The following is a 16,739-nucleotide window of genomic DNA, read 5'->3' as shown; positions in this document are numbered from 1 at the left end:
TGAGAGGAGCTCCTAGCGATATAGAGGTTTGACAGACAGGCAGGCTGCACTCTGTGTTCTCTTATTAAATCTGTCTGGAGCTTGTCTGGGGATCGGGCTGTTCACACCACTGACTTCAGAGATCCAGGTTCTTTAAACTTCGAAGTAATGCACTGGCTGCAAACTGCCAACAGCCAAATGCCAGTCATCCATTTGTTTCATACTAAATCAACTCATTGTGGAGAGAGAAAAAGGGGGAGGACTAAAGAGGGAATGAGAGATAAACAAAAAACCCTTCTCAGTGCCATACAAAGGCAAAGAGGCTCTTCTGTGCTTTATGGGTTGCAGAAGAAAAAAACAAGGTCACATAGGCCACCCACAGTCCTTCAGCAGCCAATCATGACATGCTTCATCTGATGATTTTATTCTGGCCTTCAAGAAGCGCATTGAATTTAAGGGGATTTTTCTTGTTTCCTTTTGGTTTGTGTGAGAGCTGGACCACACAGGCCTCCTGTTGGGGTGGTGCAGTGGTTTTACTCTTTGGCCTCTGTGTTTCCCACACACTGTGGTGTGTTGAGCTCTTATCATCCCCGTTCCGTGGATTAACAAAATTGACGTTAATTACATTCAAAAGGCGGGGAGTCATGAAATTTTCTGTGTGATCATCATTAATGAACAATAAATAAAGGATCCCTGAGCTGAAGTCAAATGCGTTCGCATTTCACTGCATTCAGAAGTGAAGGCCTGACTGAAGCATTCTGTGACAGCGCACTTACAGATTTCACAAAAGGTAATATAAACCCTTAGAGACTGATCTGAGTTCAGTTAAACACTTTAAACCTTTTACACTGATCTAACTACTTCCTTTTAGTCATATCTCTTTATAGTTTTCATGCAGCGTCACAATGCTGTTTTGATGTTTGGATTATCTGACCTGTTTGCCCAAATTCTTTTTTGAAGCATCGGTAAAAAAACAATAGTTGTGATTCTTAAAGTAATGCAAGAATCTGTATGAATGAATGAATCTTTATTTATCTATGAACTTTTAAAAGATTATGTCCGCAAAAGGAAAAACGCACAATTAAAAGGGTCACTTTCCAAAAAACTTCTGCAGCGACATTTCAAAGTCAAAATTAGGCTAAATAAAAGTGAATTTTACGCGAAATAGCAATGTAGCAGGGGTTGGGGGGGGGGGGGGGGGGTGTAGCAGGGGTGAAATCTTGCCAAGCCTTACCTCTGTGTTTCCTGTCTGTGTAATGACCCGCAACCTGTTGACACTTTTATCTCCTCTAGCTTTGGGAAAGCAAGCCATAGCCACCATGTGCATCAGTGGTTCACCACCAAGCGTGATGTATTAGCTCCTGCCAAAGAAGTCAATGGCTAAATTAGCACTCTGACTGCAGGCTAAATGAAATTTATGTGCTTGTGTCGAGGGGTGTTCCTTTGGACACGACTGTACTGTAAGTGGTAGTTCGTGGTGGTGTACTACCTCCAAATTAAAAACAGATTTCTTATCTTACAAAGATACAGTTTGTATGCTTATTTTCAGATTTTTTTTTTGAATAATTTGTTCAAAATTGAAAGCTCCTATGATATAACATATTTCCTGATGTTGCCAATGTCAGGTACTGAATACAGTAATTCTGAGGTAATACTGATTGTCAGTGTATTGTCCCTTTAAAAAAAAATCACAGTTTTGTGATAGGAGGAGGATCAGCCCTTTCCACCATGTTTTCCTGTCCTATGAAGCCGGTGGAGCTCAATCTCATTATTGATCCAGGTCTAGACGCACCACCATTGGATAAGTAAACAGAGTTGATTGTGCTTTTTCCTCATGGTGGTGGTTCATAACGCTTTAATCCTGCCACTGATTAAAAGCTCAATTCAATGGGAACTTTGACTCCCCATCTAATTACAGGCTTGATGTTTACTATAGAAAACACAATTGAGAAGTAAGTTCGTAATCAGTGAACAGGTTATAAATTAGTGATTCATTTCCTAGTCACATGTTTGATTAGATCTGGCCACAGAACCTTCCCTTGTTCAACTTAACGCTGGGCGATAAAGAGGTAGGTAGGGGCTGTGGTTCTAGAAATGCACAACTGCAATTAAGACCAGTTGTGACCCATAAGCTGCTTTTATTTTGCTCATTTGGGACCATCCATTATACAGGGATCTGCTATTGGCATTGCAAATAAGTTGACATATTTAATGTGATTTAAAACATTTCCTAGGGGAAGGCTGTCAGGGATGTGTGTGCTCAAAAGCTGGATACTGACAAAGTTATTTTAGTTGAGAAATTGTGGACGTGAAAATACAGCATTTAATGTTCAACACAAAGGAACAATGTAGAATTAGTATAAAATAATTTTGTTGGAAGTGGTCTTTGCTTTGTTCCTACTGTTCATACTGTACTTCTATTGAACTTGAGGAGCCTATTATGTTTCATTCATTGGAAATAATGTACATTTATACAATTAGTTGTAGCAAATTCATCTTTAGGAGTTTTATAGATTTTACGAAACATTAAACCTTTGTCTCAAAATATTCTATGCTTGTTTTGAGATTCTAAAGAACAGATGCATTTAAAAATGAAATGATATTATATTATTACCTCAATCAATCTGAAGCGAATTGTCTCTTATTGTCATAACTCTGCTAAGGTGGTCAGATGACTGTTGGACGTGAAGGCTGTATAAAGTCTGAGGTCATCCCTATGATCAGCCTTACACACAACTTTGTTTGTGTGTGTAAATGAGGATTGAAGTAGATTATCTTCTGAGATTGTCTTCTGAGAACTCATGTTCTATATCTGGTTTTTCTTCCAGCTTCACTCAAACTCGGATAAAGGGGATGGATTAGTCAGGTACATTTTGAGCGGAGAAGGCGCTGGAACTATATTCATCATCGATGAAGTGACAGGAGACATTCACGCCACCAAAAGTCTGGATCGAGAAAGGAAGTCACACTATGTCCTGCACGCACAAGCTCTCGATCGCAACACCGAAGAGGCTCTGGAGCCAAAGTCAGAATTCATCATCAAAGTCCAAGATATCAATGACAACGCCCCCAAATTTCCAGATGGACCCTTTGCAGCTACAGTGCCTGAGATGTCTGCCCTGGGTGAGGACAGACAAGTGACTTAAAAATGTCACTTCTAACTCTTGTACTGTTCACAGTTTTGACAGAATGAAAGACTCAACATTTTAGTTCGGCATGAAAGATTTTGTGTATTGTGTAAAGGGCTTCCCATCCCTGTTTCTGGAGGGCTATCATCATGTAGGTTGTTATTTCAACACCAGTTTCAACACACATGATTCAGCTGTTCAATCAGCAAATGATCAGAATCAGGTGTGCTGATTAGGGTTGAAATGAAAACCTACAGGATGGTTGACCTCCAGGAAGAGGGTTAGTCAGCCCATTATGCACATCACTTATGTCGGACATATGGATAATACACGATAATTGTAGACATTAAAAATAAGCTTTTCTATGTATCCAGGAACCACCTGTCAATCATTTGAAAGAAAAAATAAGAAAATATGTCACAAAATGGTTCTACTGAGTGTTAAACCACCCAATATTCCTTTGACCTCTATTTGATTTTTGATCCATTGAACATGTCTAGCCCGAGCAGACTGTTTCTGGTCTTTTTTTTCTTTCAGAAATATCTAAAATAATTTGTAGTGTCATCAGTAGTGTTGAGATGGGGGTTGTGCTGACTGCATTAACCTATGTAACCCCCCAGAGGGCCTGTGTGGCTTCTTCTGTAAACAGTCAATAAATGCCATGACATCCAAATGCATAATTGTATACAAAGATGCTTGCCTTACCTTGAGCCTGGTCCATAAACATGTACAGGCCACACCCAGCAAGTGTAAACGTGCATGTATTAATCTCCTCTTAGTCAGTGTGATACAAAACACATGATCAGCAAGATCAATGGAAATTCAGTTGACACTGGGATTCGAATAGTGCTGTGCATGAAGAAAGGAGTTCTGACTCTCCAGGAGATCTTAAAGTTTCCTTGTTTGGCCGCAAACTTCCTCGCCAGTTGTACAGGGAGAATCAATCAACATTGATGACCCGGGGGAAGGAATCAGGGACCGCGAAGGGGAAAATAATTAGCCCTTTTCCCGCCCCCTCCCTTTGCTCATGTCCATTAAAGCCATTCTTCTTCGGCAATGGCGTCTGGGGCGTCAAATCGGCTGTAACAATCAACTGTCCTCACACTCCAGAGCACTAATCCCCCTGCGTTTGTCAATACCAGCGCTCTCCAGCGCAGGAAGGGGCTGTCTGGGAGTATGGCGGCTAATTGGCCGTGATGTTCTTTTTTTTGCCCTGTCTAAATTGATTCGCTGGGCATGTGCCAGGTGCTTTGGCATTGGGGTTTTTTAACTCTCCCGTTCATCTGCAGAATACAATTTTGTAGTCCAGCATAAAAGGGATATACATTTTTTCCCCCTTCTGCCACAACTTTACCAAAACAATGAAGATCCAAATGGTGTACATGCTATTCATCCCACCATTGCATTTTGTTTATGGTTTCTGAGGATAGCCTAAGCCAATTTTTTTTTATCAGACATGGTAATCAGTGGGCTTGAGCCAATATTGTGACAGTTTGCAAATCTTGATCTAAGAGTTGAGTTTAAAGGCATTTATTGCAAATATAACGCTCATCAATTCCCCTCCTGTCTTCAGGCTACACCTCTCAAAAGTGACAAACAGGATTTCCAGTCGGCATCGTCACCAGTCTGAAAATACAGATCAATGTGTCCCCAGACTACATTGGCATAGAAAAAGTGCATTTTTCAATCCATATTACATGAAAACTCATGTATGTGACTTTTATAGAAGTATTCAAATTCCTCCTCCCTGTTCTGTTTGGATTAGAAACTTTGTTCAGACACTCTGGCACATTTTGAATTTCCAAGAGCCTATCCTAAGCTCTCCCTACTACAATTACGATAGTACTTGGTTTGCATCACTGTAATGCATTATTTTTTTTAAGTGTGTGGTAGTCAATGAATGCTTACTCAAACCTGTCCTAACCAATCATTGTAGGAATGCTGATTTAGAACTTCAAGTACCTCTAATATTTATATTCTGAACATGCGTTATGCACTTGTGCAAGGTTTAAGAAAACTTAGTGGAAGCAAAAACAATGAGCAAATGTGGCCTGGAGCAACAGAAACACATATGCTCCAGTGTCCACCATTTAAATTTTTCCTCCGCCTTTTCCCGTCCTCTTGTCTTTCCTCCGAGGGCAACCAGGAGCAGGGATCAGCCAAATCGACCTGGGGCCAAGACAACCGGGGGCCAAGTCCGAGTCTGATATGTTTTACATGTTTTTATTGAAATTCTTGAGGTGGAAACCCTGTTGAGCATAGGGAGGACTTGCAAACTCTGCACAGTAAGGCCCACGAGACAATGTTCAGTGCCCCACCTAAGCATAACACAGAAATTTCTCGCTGTGAGGCAACAATGCAAGGTGCAATACAGGGTCAAATTTGCTGTGTTTAAGTTGCATCTCACTCACAGAAGAACGAAAGAAGCATATTGCTTTGGCTCTTTACAAATGCATTTTCCAATTTACATTTATCAAAAAAAATTGCATATTTCTTATTACAGGTCACTATTACGTGTTGTTGTAAATATCCATGTTGTTAATTTCAGTGTTATGAGTAATGTCATCTCTTAATGTTCTATATGCTGTAAAGTACTTACATATGCCTGCAAAATACACTTCGGTCTAGTTTTGACCTAAATGTGTTTCTTTCAGGTACTTCTGTGATCCAGGTTACTGCAACCGACGCTGATGATCCCACCTATGGAAATAGTGCAAGGGTTGTCTACAGTATTCTTCAGGGACAGCCATATTTCTCTGTTGATCCCAAAACCGGTAAGAAATACCATACATCTTCCCATTACTGGAACTTGTACACAAACAACGCGGATGTCCTTGCAATGAAAATAATAAGAGCCATGAAGCATGACTTGTTATGATGGCCGTGGGTATTCTAAAGTTCTGCTTTTCATTGTTTATACTTGTTTACGGTCATGTTATACACCAAAGCTTATTCTGACAAAGCACTTTTGGACTTTATGGTTATGGTCTCTCTGTGATAATATAAAATAGCTGTAACCAACAGAATAACGATGGGGAGCAGTGCTGCAGTGGTTCTGTTTACCATCACAAGTATGTCCGTCCTGGCTAGAATCTCCCTGTGGGTTTGCAGAAAGCCAAAGCATACAGTAGATGCTCTTACAGAACCATTGTCTTTCTGCTTTGAAAAGAGGAAGTGCTTAAAAATAGTCTTTGTTCAAAAAATCCTCTTTTGTTTGAGAGTCTTACAAGAATCTATAAAATCTTAATGAACAAACCGAAGTGCACACTTTTGTGGCACTCTGTGCATGCATGCAAGCACATTTTATACCTGTGTGCATGCAGTGGTATACTAGCCAATGTTTTGTTTTTCTGGTGGAGCAAAAGACCAACTAATAAAAGTCTAATTATTAACCAACTAATAAACTAATAAACTGGAGAGAAAGTGAGGGACGTTGAACTGAAAAGCATTGCAGCTTCACCTCAATAGAAAAATAATTCCACTGTTTTGCAACAGTTTCCTCTGTGTTATGCTTTGTTGGTATGAACTCTAGTCTGGAATACAGAACATGGTAATGACTTAAAACATTCCTATCACCCAGGTTGTTGAGATCTCATCAAAAAATTGTTGTTTAGTGTAAACATTTCATTCTTATTCTGTCCCAAGTGCAATGGCCATGCACCTCTCCGTGTGCAGCTGTGTACATGTGGTCATGTGGTCATGTCACATGGGTTGTTTTCCTTGTGCTGACGCTGCATCTTGTCTGCATTGCAATTCAGCGTGGGGTAGCATGGGAAGAGAAGGAACAGGGATGCGATGGAAGGGTTGGCCATTTCCCTCTTTTGTTATCTCCCTATCTCTCCCTATCTCTCTCTCTATCTCTCTCTCTTTGTCTCTCTCATTCTCATTCTCACTTTCACTCTGTCTCTCACTGTTTTGTATCTTACTCTCTTTATATCTTACTTCTTTCACTCTTACTCTGTATCTCCATCTCTCCTCTCTTTCTCTCTCTCAATTTCTCTATCTCTACCAGTCTGCTGTAGTTTCAGCCACAATCCACTGCTGTCCACCACACACTCCCACACGCAGATACACCACAACTTCAAACTCTAGGGTCATAGGGCACAGTATGAACACAATATGTACCACACAGAATCTGTAATATTCAAACAGAGGCCCTAAAGTCTGTTGGCCCAGAGCCACGTGCGAGAAACGCACAAGGTTACAGAAAGATCTTTGGATCCATTCTGGAGCATGCTATCTTGCCAAGATAGCTTCCTTGCCAATGTGGATCTGGTTACAAAGACACAACTCCAGCACCTCTGTGGTCGTCTTTGGCTTTCATGTAATGCCTACCAGATCAAAAGGTGTATTTCTTTATGTTTATGCTTTGTGATAGCCACTGTTGGCCTTCTGAATCAGAGAAGACCTAATGTAAGGTGAAAGATGAGGTCGGATGGGGACAATTTTCATTTTGACTGAATGGTGCCCCCTGAGTTTGTCATATCATATCTCACTGGAGTGTCTTTAAGGCTGTTTGAAAGTTGACCCAAATCCCCAGAGAAGATCAAAATAAGCTGATAAGCGTTTACAAGTTCGTCTTTTTCTTTTTACTCTTTACAAGAGTTGTCTTATTTAGATCTTTCCCCTGGATATTGAATCACAGTTTAGAACATGTCACCTGTCCCAAAGTCCCTTCATTGGTTGTCTGTCAGTTTTAGAATACATTACAATAACCTTTTTATCAGTGTTCAAATCACTCAACGAAGTCATGCCTGAATACTTACTGAAGACATGCTTTTAATGTGTGCTCCCTCAAGATCACTCAGGTCGTCTGGTGATGGCCTTTTGCTGTAGTTGTTCCCTGGTTGAGGACAAAGAACTACAGGGAGGCGACCTTTAGTGTTTGTAATGGTCCCTGCCTCTGGAACAGCCTGCCAGAAGAGCAGCGGGCATCGCAATCAGTACACCTTTAAAAGAAATATGAAGTCATACTTTTTTTTTTATGCTTAGCATTCTTTTAATGTATTTAAATGCCCTACCTTCTACTGTACAACAGTGGTCTCTTTGTTCCACCTTTTTTCTCATTTAGTATATTATCATTTCCCAATATTAGAATTTGTATTCATTGTATTGTTGTATTTACATTGAATTATCAAGCAGCTTATATTGGAATTTTGCACAAAGATGCAATCAAATGTCTGATTTGGAAAATAAGTCGGGAGAGTTGAACTGCAGGTAGACACAGAACAAGCGTTAGTACACAGTTAGCAGGAATACTTGAAATAAACCAAATTGCCAAGATCACAAAATTCAACAAACTGCTGATGAGTAGATGACAGAAAACCGGGGCCTGGAATAAACTCCAAACACGTACAAACAGAACAAAGATCCGGCCCAGCCTAGGCCGGGGAATCAACACTTTAGCTGTTAGAGCATTGCAAGCCAAATTATTATCTGAATTGACTGAAGGATAATTATGTCACATTATAGAGGTTAGTTCCAACCAAGTAATTTGAAGAAGCATTCCATGGTATTGATAATTTGAAAAACAATCAGACTTTGAGACAGGTGTGGTCGAGTAGCAACTGTAGATAATGTGTTCCATTAGCAATAAGATGGGTTTTAAAATGGGAGGTTGTAAATAGTAGAATCATTGAGTACACCAAAGTTGGGCAGGCGGGAGGGATTCAAATCAGAGACTCCTTCATTGCTCTGGGGAAATTGAGTAAGAGATACACAAATCAATTCACTGGAGAGCAGAGAAATGGAAGAACTACTTACCCGCCTGTTTCTTCCTTGCCAATTCTTTTCTTAATTACACAGTAGGACAATTGACATGTTGTCTGTGGGTACAAGATGATTGCTATCATTAGGCTAATAGATCAATTCCAAAGGCAAATATATTTGCATTATCATTCAGAATCTGATCAGAATGCCAGCAAACCCCGATGGAATTTTGTTACACAGACAAGGAGGATGTTGAAAGCACCCAAGAAAACATCCACAAGCAGTCAATCCAGTCACCTTTCAATCAATATCTATTCAGGCAACAAACAGGCTGTCATGTTCGGTCTCTCTCGGTCTCTCTCTCGGTCTCTCTCTCGGTCTCTCTCTCGGTCTCTCTCTCGGTCTCCCTCTCTCTCTCTCTCTCTCTCCCTCTCTCTCTCTCTGTCTCTCTCTTTTTTTATTGCTTTGTCTCTTTTTCTGTCTTTGGCTCTTCTCTTTTCTCCATGCATCCACCCATGCCATTAAGAATAATGTTGCACAATAGCTGTAACATAGCCATTAGACAAGAAGAGGTTGAAGGAATGAATCCAACAACTAAAGATGTGTCTGAATCGTATTTCTGATACAATAAGTGAACATTGCATCCCATTTTACTTTTAATGAGCAAGTGAAATAAACATGATAATGCTTTGAAAATCTCAAAACTGCAAGCTGGCTCTTTTTTCATTTTTTTCTGACACTGAAAAAGAGACGATGATTACATCCTTTCTTTCATAACCAGGTCATTACTCTCCTATCTCACCCATCACTTGCAGGAATCTGTAACTCTCCCACAGAGATAGCAGAGGAAATACCTCTGAGTCTTGAATGCTGATGACCCGACCCCAACCCCTCCCCATTCACCCCTCTTCACCCGGATCCCTTAGCCTTTTAAGTAGGTTAATTTCACTGCTGATCTGGGATTTGGAAATGTTGGACTCCCAATAAAAGAGCTGACACAGATCGAGACGTTTTCTCAGAGCCTGGATTAAGTCCTTCCCCCAATTGGATCCACTTAAATGCTATCACTTTGTTAGTCTGACTCTGAATCCCTCCTTACTCTACAATGCATGCAAGGACAGCTTGTTAGCATGCAGCACACCGTTGGTGGCTTAAACTGCTTAATGATTGGGGGACTGAAAAATACAAACTCCAAATAGATTTAATTGACAGTATATTTGTCCAGACTAGTGCAAGTTCACGCAGTAAAAACGCCTCTGTTGTGTTTCTCTTTTATAACTTCAAAGCAAACAAACTGAAACTCTGAAGTACATGACACACACATATCATACAGAGGAAACAAACCTGTCCAAGTGTCTACAAGTGCATTAGTCCCTCACTTTCACAGGCCTTGTAGTTTAAGAGAAACATACTATATTAGAGAACTGTGTGGACTCTGGACCCTAGCTCCCAGCACCTGAAAGCAGGCGCTGGAAGAGAGCCTTAGTAATCTTCCATAATCCTTTTTGTTCACCCAGGAGATTGTCCTTCTTTAGAAGTTTCCAGCCAGACAAAGAGGTGGATAGGGTGATGGTATCAACTCTAATAGACTGGGGAGGTTGAGGAAGAGGCTAACCACCTCACTCTGTCAAATGGACCCAAGTTCAAGGAAGTCAGTTCTTTCTCAATTATTTTCTAAATTAACAGCCTTGCTTCACGGAAACCTAAAGCTTGAGATTGTGAGGGCATTTCGCTGCTGGTGGAAGTCAGAGAGGGAGACTCCAGGAGATGGTATTTCTGTTCAAGTGTCAAGATCCTTTCCCCAATCATAAATTCACCACACAAAGATACTCGTAGGGACAGGTTAGAGAGCAGACACATGGTCTGTTTGGATGTGCTCCTTAAAACATTGTGTCGGACCCCAATGCTTATGTCTTAAAAGGGATTTGTAAAGGGATACACAGCCTACTGAGAAAAGGCATTTGATGTCTACTGTGCAAGGTATTGGAACATTATGCCTTTTGTTATGCAGTTTGGAATGTTGTGTTGGATGCAGCTCTTTATGGGCATCTTGAGCTGCATTGAGATTCATGTTTGTTGTATTATGGTCACGTTTTCAACAATTCAGTATTTTTACATTTTCGGTTTTGCAAGTCGCGCCACAAAAGTTGTTAGTGAATTTACTGGACGGAAATTTGCTCAGAGCAAAGAATACTGCTAAACTCTGAAGAGAGTAAAAGGATTAACAGAGTAAAAGAAACAAAAGAGACATGAGAGAATATCAACCTAGCAGGTTGACAATTCAGATGCCACATACAAAAAGATAAGACAAAGTGTAAAATACACCTCCCTTTTCAGTTTGAGTGGTGTGCACTCTGTTTTTACTGTAAACAATATCCAATGAGTGATTGCTCGGGGGCAATATGCCTTTGTGAGTAAAGCGGAGAAAAGGGACTAGAAAGGTCATATCATTTGTCTCTCTGTATTGTTTTAATGGAAAGTGTGGCTGTCTGCCAAGGTCTCAGTTTCTTTCTAGAAGATACTTACAGCTTGAGTAAGGCTAAGACTCCTGTTGATAACTTGAAACTTCCAAGAGCTTTTTGCATATACTCTCACATGCATCGGGAAATATTACATATCTTAAGATGGTGAACATGAGATGCTTCAAAAGAATGAACAGAAAAGGTTGCAGCATACATGTGTGCCAACTAGTGGTCGACAGTGAAAGGAAATACATGTTTTACCCTGTTCTCAGTTTTGCCTTTTGAAACGTTACATATGTACATTCTGTACTTCAACATCCTGCAAGACAGTGTGCCATGTACCAGACAGTGTACCATGGATTAAACACGTCGAGCAAAGCAGGTCTGAGGTGTTTTTAGAAGGCCGGTACTATAGGTGAACATGTCTCTCTTTTATACTGAATATTTCACATGACCTCTTTCTCTGATGCGAAATTCTCTGTGGGCTTCAACCCTCATATTCACAGACATTGGCAAGGAGGTTTGAAAAATCATTTTGTGTTTGTCGTTTCTTTCTCTGATTGGAGCCGTTATTTTGTTGATCAGCTGGCAAAGTACAGAGACAGAGGAATCGCCTAAACTACTTTATCCCCCTCCTGTCCCTGTATGGCAGATGATTTGTAACCTTGCTTCTCCAGGATGTTAATACTGTTGGCTGTCTTGTTCCTTGACCCACTTCTAAAGATTATTCTACCCAAGGCGGGTGGATTTGTTTCAGCCTACAATGTCCTGAAGAGATCTGAGAAAACTGGGATGAAAACGATTATTAAAGCCTCTATTGTCACAACAGGAAATTACAGAGCTTGATATAATCAACTTTGAGCCTTGTTTGTTGACTATATTTGAAACGACAATGCCATGCAACAGGATGGTGTTCATATTAAATGAACTGTGAACAGCAAAACCTGTGAGAAATACAGGCTGTAATATGGATATGGTTTGTCGTTATTTCTCTTTATTGATTAACCTAACCCTATTGAACATGTAAAAGAAAATAACATAGAACAGTATTATTATGCATACAATTTGTGATGTACATTGCATTTTTTTAAATCATTTTTGGGGGCCACATCCCTTTCTCAGGGCTATTATAAGAACCACTTGTAAACATTCAACTACCCTGCTCTTATTTTCATTTGATAAAATGTGTACTCAGAGACCAGTAGTCAACACACGCTTATTTTCAAATACTGTGTTCTGGCTTTCCCTCAAGCATGAGACGTTGATAAATAAAATTAATAAAAACATATTGCACTTTCAGTCAAAAATGAACAACTCCAGTCCACATATTCAAACTGAAAATGACACATAAATAGTCCCTTTCGCTGCCCTATTCCAGATGAAATCCTGGGCTGCCACCCATGATCTATTCTATGACCTTATCATTGGCAGGTGTGGTGTCGAACAAAGCACAGACAGATGAGCAAAGGCCATTTTTGTCATGTGATAATGTTTTCCCATCACTGTAGTGATCCTGAGGTTCTTGGTATTGTTGTCATAGTAGAAGGTTCACAAGTTCACCAGAATACAAGATTACCAGTGGCATGATGTTTTGCCTCAGGGGGGGAAAGAGGTATTTTGAGAAAGAACTGAGTAAACCAACAGCAGATTCAATCACTCTTCTGTATGTTGTTTAAAGAGATTAAAGAGATGGTGGGAGGACCCACACAGTGCAACAAACACACACCACTTGGCACACACACACTCACGCACAAACAGTATGTAGTATTGACATGGAGTATTTAGATGATTTGAACATTCCTACCTAGTAATTGCTAGTGAATGAGTGGCCTCTCTTCTTGTTTTGATAGCTTCTTCATTACCATGGTCTTAGTGTATAATGGCCACCGTGTAGCCATTTGTGCTTTCCCCCAGTGAAAGTTCATGACAATGTTTTCTGTGTTATTGTAGTGATAAACATGATTGAATGGGTGCCTTGGAAAGCAGCATGCTCCTTCCCACCAAGGTTGTATTGCTATTTGAAATATAATAAAAAGTGGCAAAAGGCTAACCTTGGCAATGAAAAACTGAGAGAATTAAGAATGAAAGAATACTGGAGCAGCCTATTTTTATGTTATTATTCTTTTATATGAACTGTCAAACTCTATGATTATTTTCCACAAAGCCCTTGATAAAAAAAGAGGATTTTGTGGGAGACCATAATGGTATATCAGTTTAACTTCTAAAACATTATCCCGTCATGAAGCATTTTCTCTTGTACTGGTGAATAACAGACATAGATGTCCTCGTCCTTTGTTTCGTCCTCTGTTGTTTTCTACGCCTTCTTAAGATGTAATACTCCTGAATGTCGACCAAAGCTTATCCTTTGATGTATTGAAGTGCTTATTTGTGACTTGACCATTAAGTGGCATTCTTACAGATTAAGTAACAAAACATTTTAGGGCAACAAATGTTCATATTGACTTGCAGGGTTACATTTGATATTACACTATGATACAGTCTTTTAAAGGATATCCTGTGTAGGGCATCATTGGTGAAGAAGTTATCTGACCTTGTTCATGTTCATCGTGCTGTAAAGAAAAGGTGTTGAAATGTGTGATATTAAAAGGTTTTTAATGAACATGGCCAAAAGCATTCACTTCTACCCATATCAAAAGTGCAATGCAAAAGAGACTGCATCAGATGCCTCACAGTATCTACAAATGTAGATACTATTAGGTGATATCAGATATTAGGTGAAATATCAATATGATTCTTATGGTATTATTACGCCTATCAAAACCAATTCAAAATCTCCTCACATATTTTCCCACTCTGCATCTGTAGGAGTCATCAGGACTGCCTTAGCCGAAATGGACCGGGAAGCAAAAGAACACTATGCTGTAGTCATTCAAGCCAAAGACATGGCAGGGCAGGTGGGAGGATTGTCCGGTTCCACCACCATCAACATCACGCTGACAGATGTCAATGACAACCCACCCAACTTTCCCCAAAGTGAGTCTACACCAGCCTCTCTCATGTTTCTACTACTTTCCTTCAATTATGTTTTACATTCATTTCTGAATGTTCAGTCTAATAAATGGTTGACATCTTGCACGTTATTGGTGAAATCTTTATGTTCTGTAAACAAAACCCCTCTGTCGAGATGATACTAATCATTATAGCAACATGGGTGGTATCATGAAATAATTTCATGTTTTTTCAAATGGCATTTTCTCAATTAATTGACATGTCATGTAAATGTAAAATGTAGACACTGTCCATATAGTGTGCATGGATTTTGCTTCATTCTAACATGATTTATCAGCCTAATAGCATTGCAAGGCTACATTTTGGATAATTAACTCCGTTTTAGATAATTAGCAGAGGAGTTAGAGAAGCATTCATCAAAACAATTATGTAAATCAAACCAATGTATTTATATTTTTCTCAATGTTGTCATTTTTTTATAATACATGATACCAATTTAATTGTAGATTTGAAGGGTTTTGTGTCCAAAGAACCACATTATTTGCAAGACTGTTTACCCAATATTGTTCACCTCATGCTGCACTCAATAAACTATTAGTACATGACAGACACATTGTTCTATGACAATTTTACTGATGTTAGATATAGATTTCTACACTTTAAAGTGCCATCACACACATACTGTAGAGCAATACATTTCCATTTTCTCTAATAACACCTTAAGCCATGAGTGTCAAGAGCGTTAAGATGCTCTGCTCTTTCTTAATTGTTGTCTTATTCTTTCTTTTCACAGAAAACTACCAGCTCTATGTGCCAGAGTCGGCACAAGTCGGTAAACCTGTGGGCAAAATCAAAGCCAATGACGCGGACGTTGGCGTTAATGCAGAGATTAAGTACAGCATCATCAACCCTGAGGGAGCAGCCATGTTTTCCATCTCGACCGACAAAGACACCAGAGAGGGGGTTGTAAGCCTCAAAAAGGTATAAACTACTACATAGAAAAGCCATACATTTCGACAAGGTCTTATGGCTGTATAGTCAGAGCACTATCTCTATGTGAATAAGCACGAATGTCTCACATTAGGGTTTGATCTTTTGAGATAGATGATGAAATACAATATTGGCCAAGGGCTTAGTTTGTTTGTTGGGGGGGTATTATTAATGTTGTGTTATGTTACGTCAACCCCCCTTATGTCCACACCAAGTCTAAGCCCTTGATATTGGCAGACCTTATATAGTATACTATATTGTGATATGTCCTATGGTTAACCTTTGCTGGCACCTTTTCCCATGTACAGCCACTGAACTACGAGAGGAAGAAGACTTACACTCTTCACATTGAGGCGTCGAATACAAAACTGGACTCCCGTTTTTCCTACTCTGGCCCTTTCAAAGACACCGCCACCCTTAAAATCACTGTAGGGGATGTGGATGAGCCCCCAGTTTTCTCTATGGACTATTACATTATGGATGTGTACGAGAACGCTGCGATTGGCACCGAAGTGGGGGCTGTAACAGCCAGGGACCCCGACGGCAGGAACAGTCCAGTCAGGTAAGAGTCCCTCTCCCAAACGCCTTTTTGTGAAAAACATTATCCAGTTATTGTCAACACCAGTGGTCGATTGGGAAAGGGGGAGGGGGCGATGTGGTCGATTTAAAGTGGCTCTACACACTAGAATTATCTCACTGTTCAATCTGAATGTTCTTATTTGCCTGCCATGCATCATCGGTCTCGTTGTGTACTTTCTGGTGTTTCCGTCACATCCTCTGTTCTTTTTTATATATTTATTTTTTCTCTCCATTTCAACGCATACTGTATGGAAGGAGCTACCGCCTAATGTCTTTTGGAGATATACTGCCCTTAGTGCACATCAATAATTTGCAATCTTAAGGTCTTATTACATGATATAAGATCTTGGTTTGGTTGAATGCCTGCCATGCCTGGAGCCCAGGGATTTCCTCAACAGAGCCTCAGTCTCCCTCCTTGTTATTGTAGCCGTATATCTTTCAGTCATATTTTGTTTTGGTTTTAGAACATCTCTTTCAGCACCATGTCAGTCCAAATTATTTTTTTATACATTGGCAGAGGGGCTGGGGGGGGGGGGGGGGATAAAACGAATGCATGATTCACGTAAGAATCTTAAGATATCTGAAAGGATTTGCTGTAAACAAAAAGGAAATCTACATATGAAAGAGTCCTGGAGTCTTCCTGGTGGGATACCTCCCCCTCGTCCATTTCTGCAATGTTCACCACAGACAGGAAGACTATAGGAAGGGCTTGGATGACATCCATTTGAACTAAGAAAAAAAAAGAAACAATTCATACTCGAGACTCTTCCTTGTGTTGGCGTTGAAATGCAGTAGGGACAGATATCTTCCTCTCTTTGATCAATGATGTTTCTGTTATCTTTTGTTCATGCATGGAGAGAGAGAGTTCAATGGATGCAGGCCAGTTTGAACTGACGTTTAGACAGATATTACTGTGTGAGTG

The 16,739-nt window shown here is 40.0% G+C and overlaps 1 protein-coding gene across 1 annotated transcript in view; it reads left to right on the top strand.

Annotated features, from left to right (window-relative positions):
* The window catches only part of LOC124470087 (cadherin-18), an 85,902-nt gene that overhangs the window by 51,902 nt on the left and 17,261 nt on the right, over window positions 1-16,739 (top strand). Inside the window, exons 3-7 of the mRNA XM_047023810.1 lie at window positions 2,808-3,102; window positions 5,762-5,881; window positions 14,105-14,272; window positions 15,042-15,229; window positions 15,547-15,800. Coding sequence (XP_046879766.1) covers window positions 2,808-3,102; window positions 5,762-5,881; window positions 14,105-14,272; window positions 15,042-15,229; window positions 15,547-15,800 — 1,025 coding nt within the window. The remainder of the gene's footprint in view (window positions 1-2,807; window positions 3,103-5,761; window positions 5,882-14,104; window positions 14,273-15,041; window positions 15,230-15,546; window positions 15,801-16,739) is intronic.

Source organism: Hypomesus transpacificus, chromosome 8 (genome assembly GCF_021917145.1).
Source record: "Hypomesus transpacificus isolate Combined female chromosome 8, fHypTra1, whole genome shotgun sequence".
In the NCBI taxonomy this organism is placed as follows: domain Eukaryota; kingdom Metazoa; phylum Chordata; class Actinopteri; order Osmeriformes; family Osmeridae; genus Hypomesus; species Hypomesus transpacificus.
Note: the sequence above shows the minus strand (reverse complement) of the source record. Positions and strands in the feature narration are given on the sequence as shown.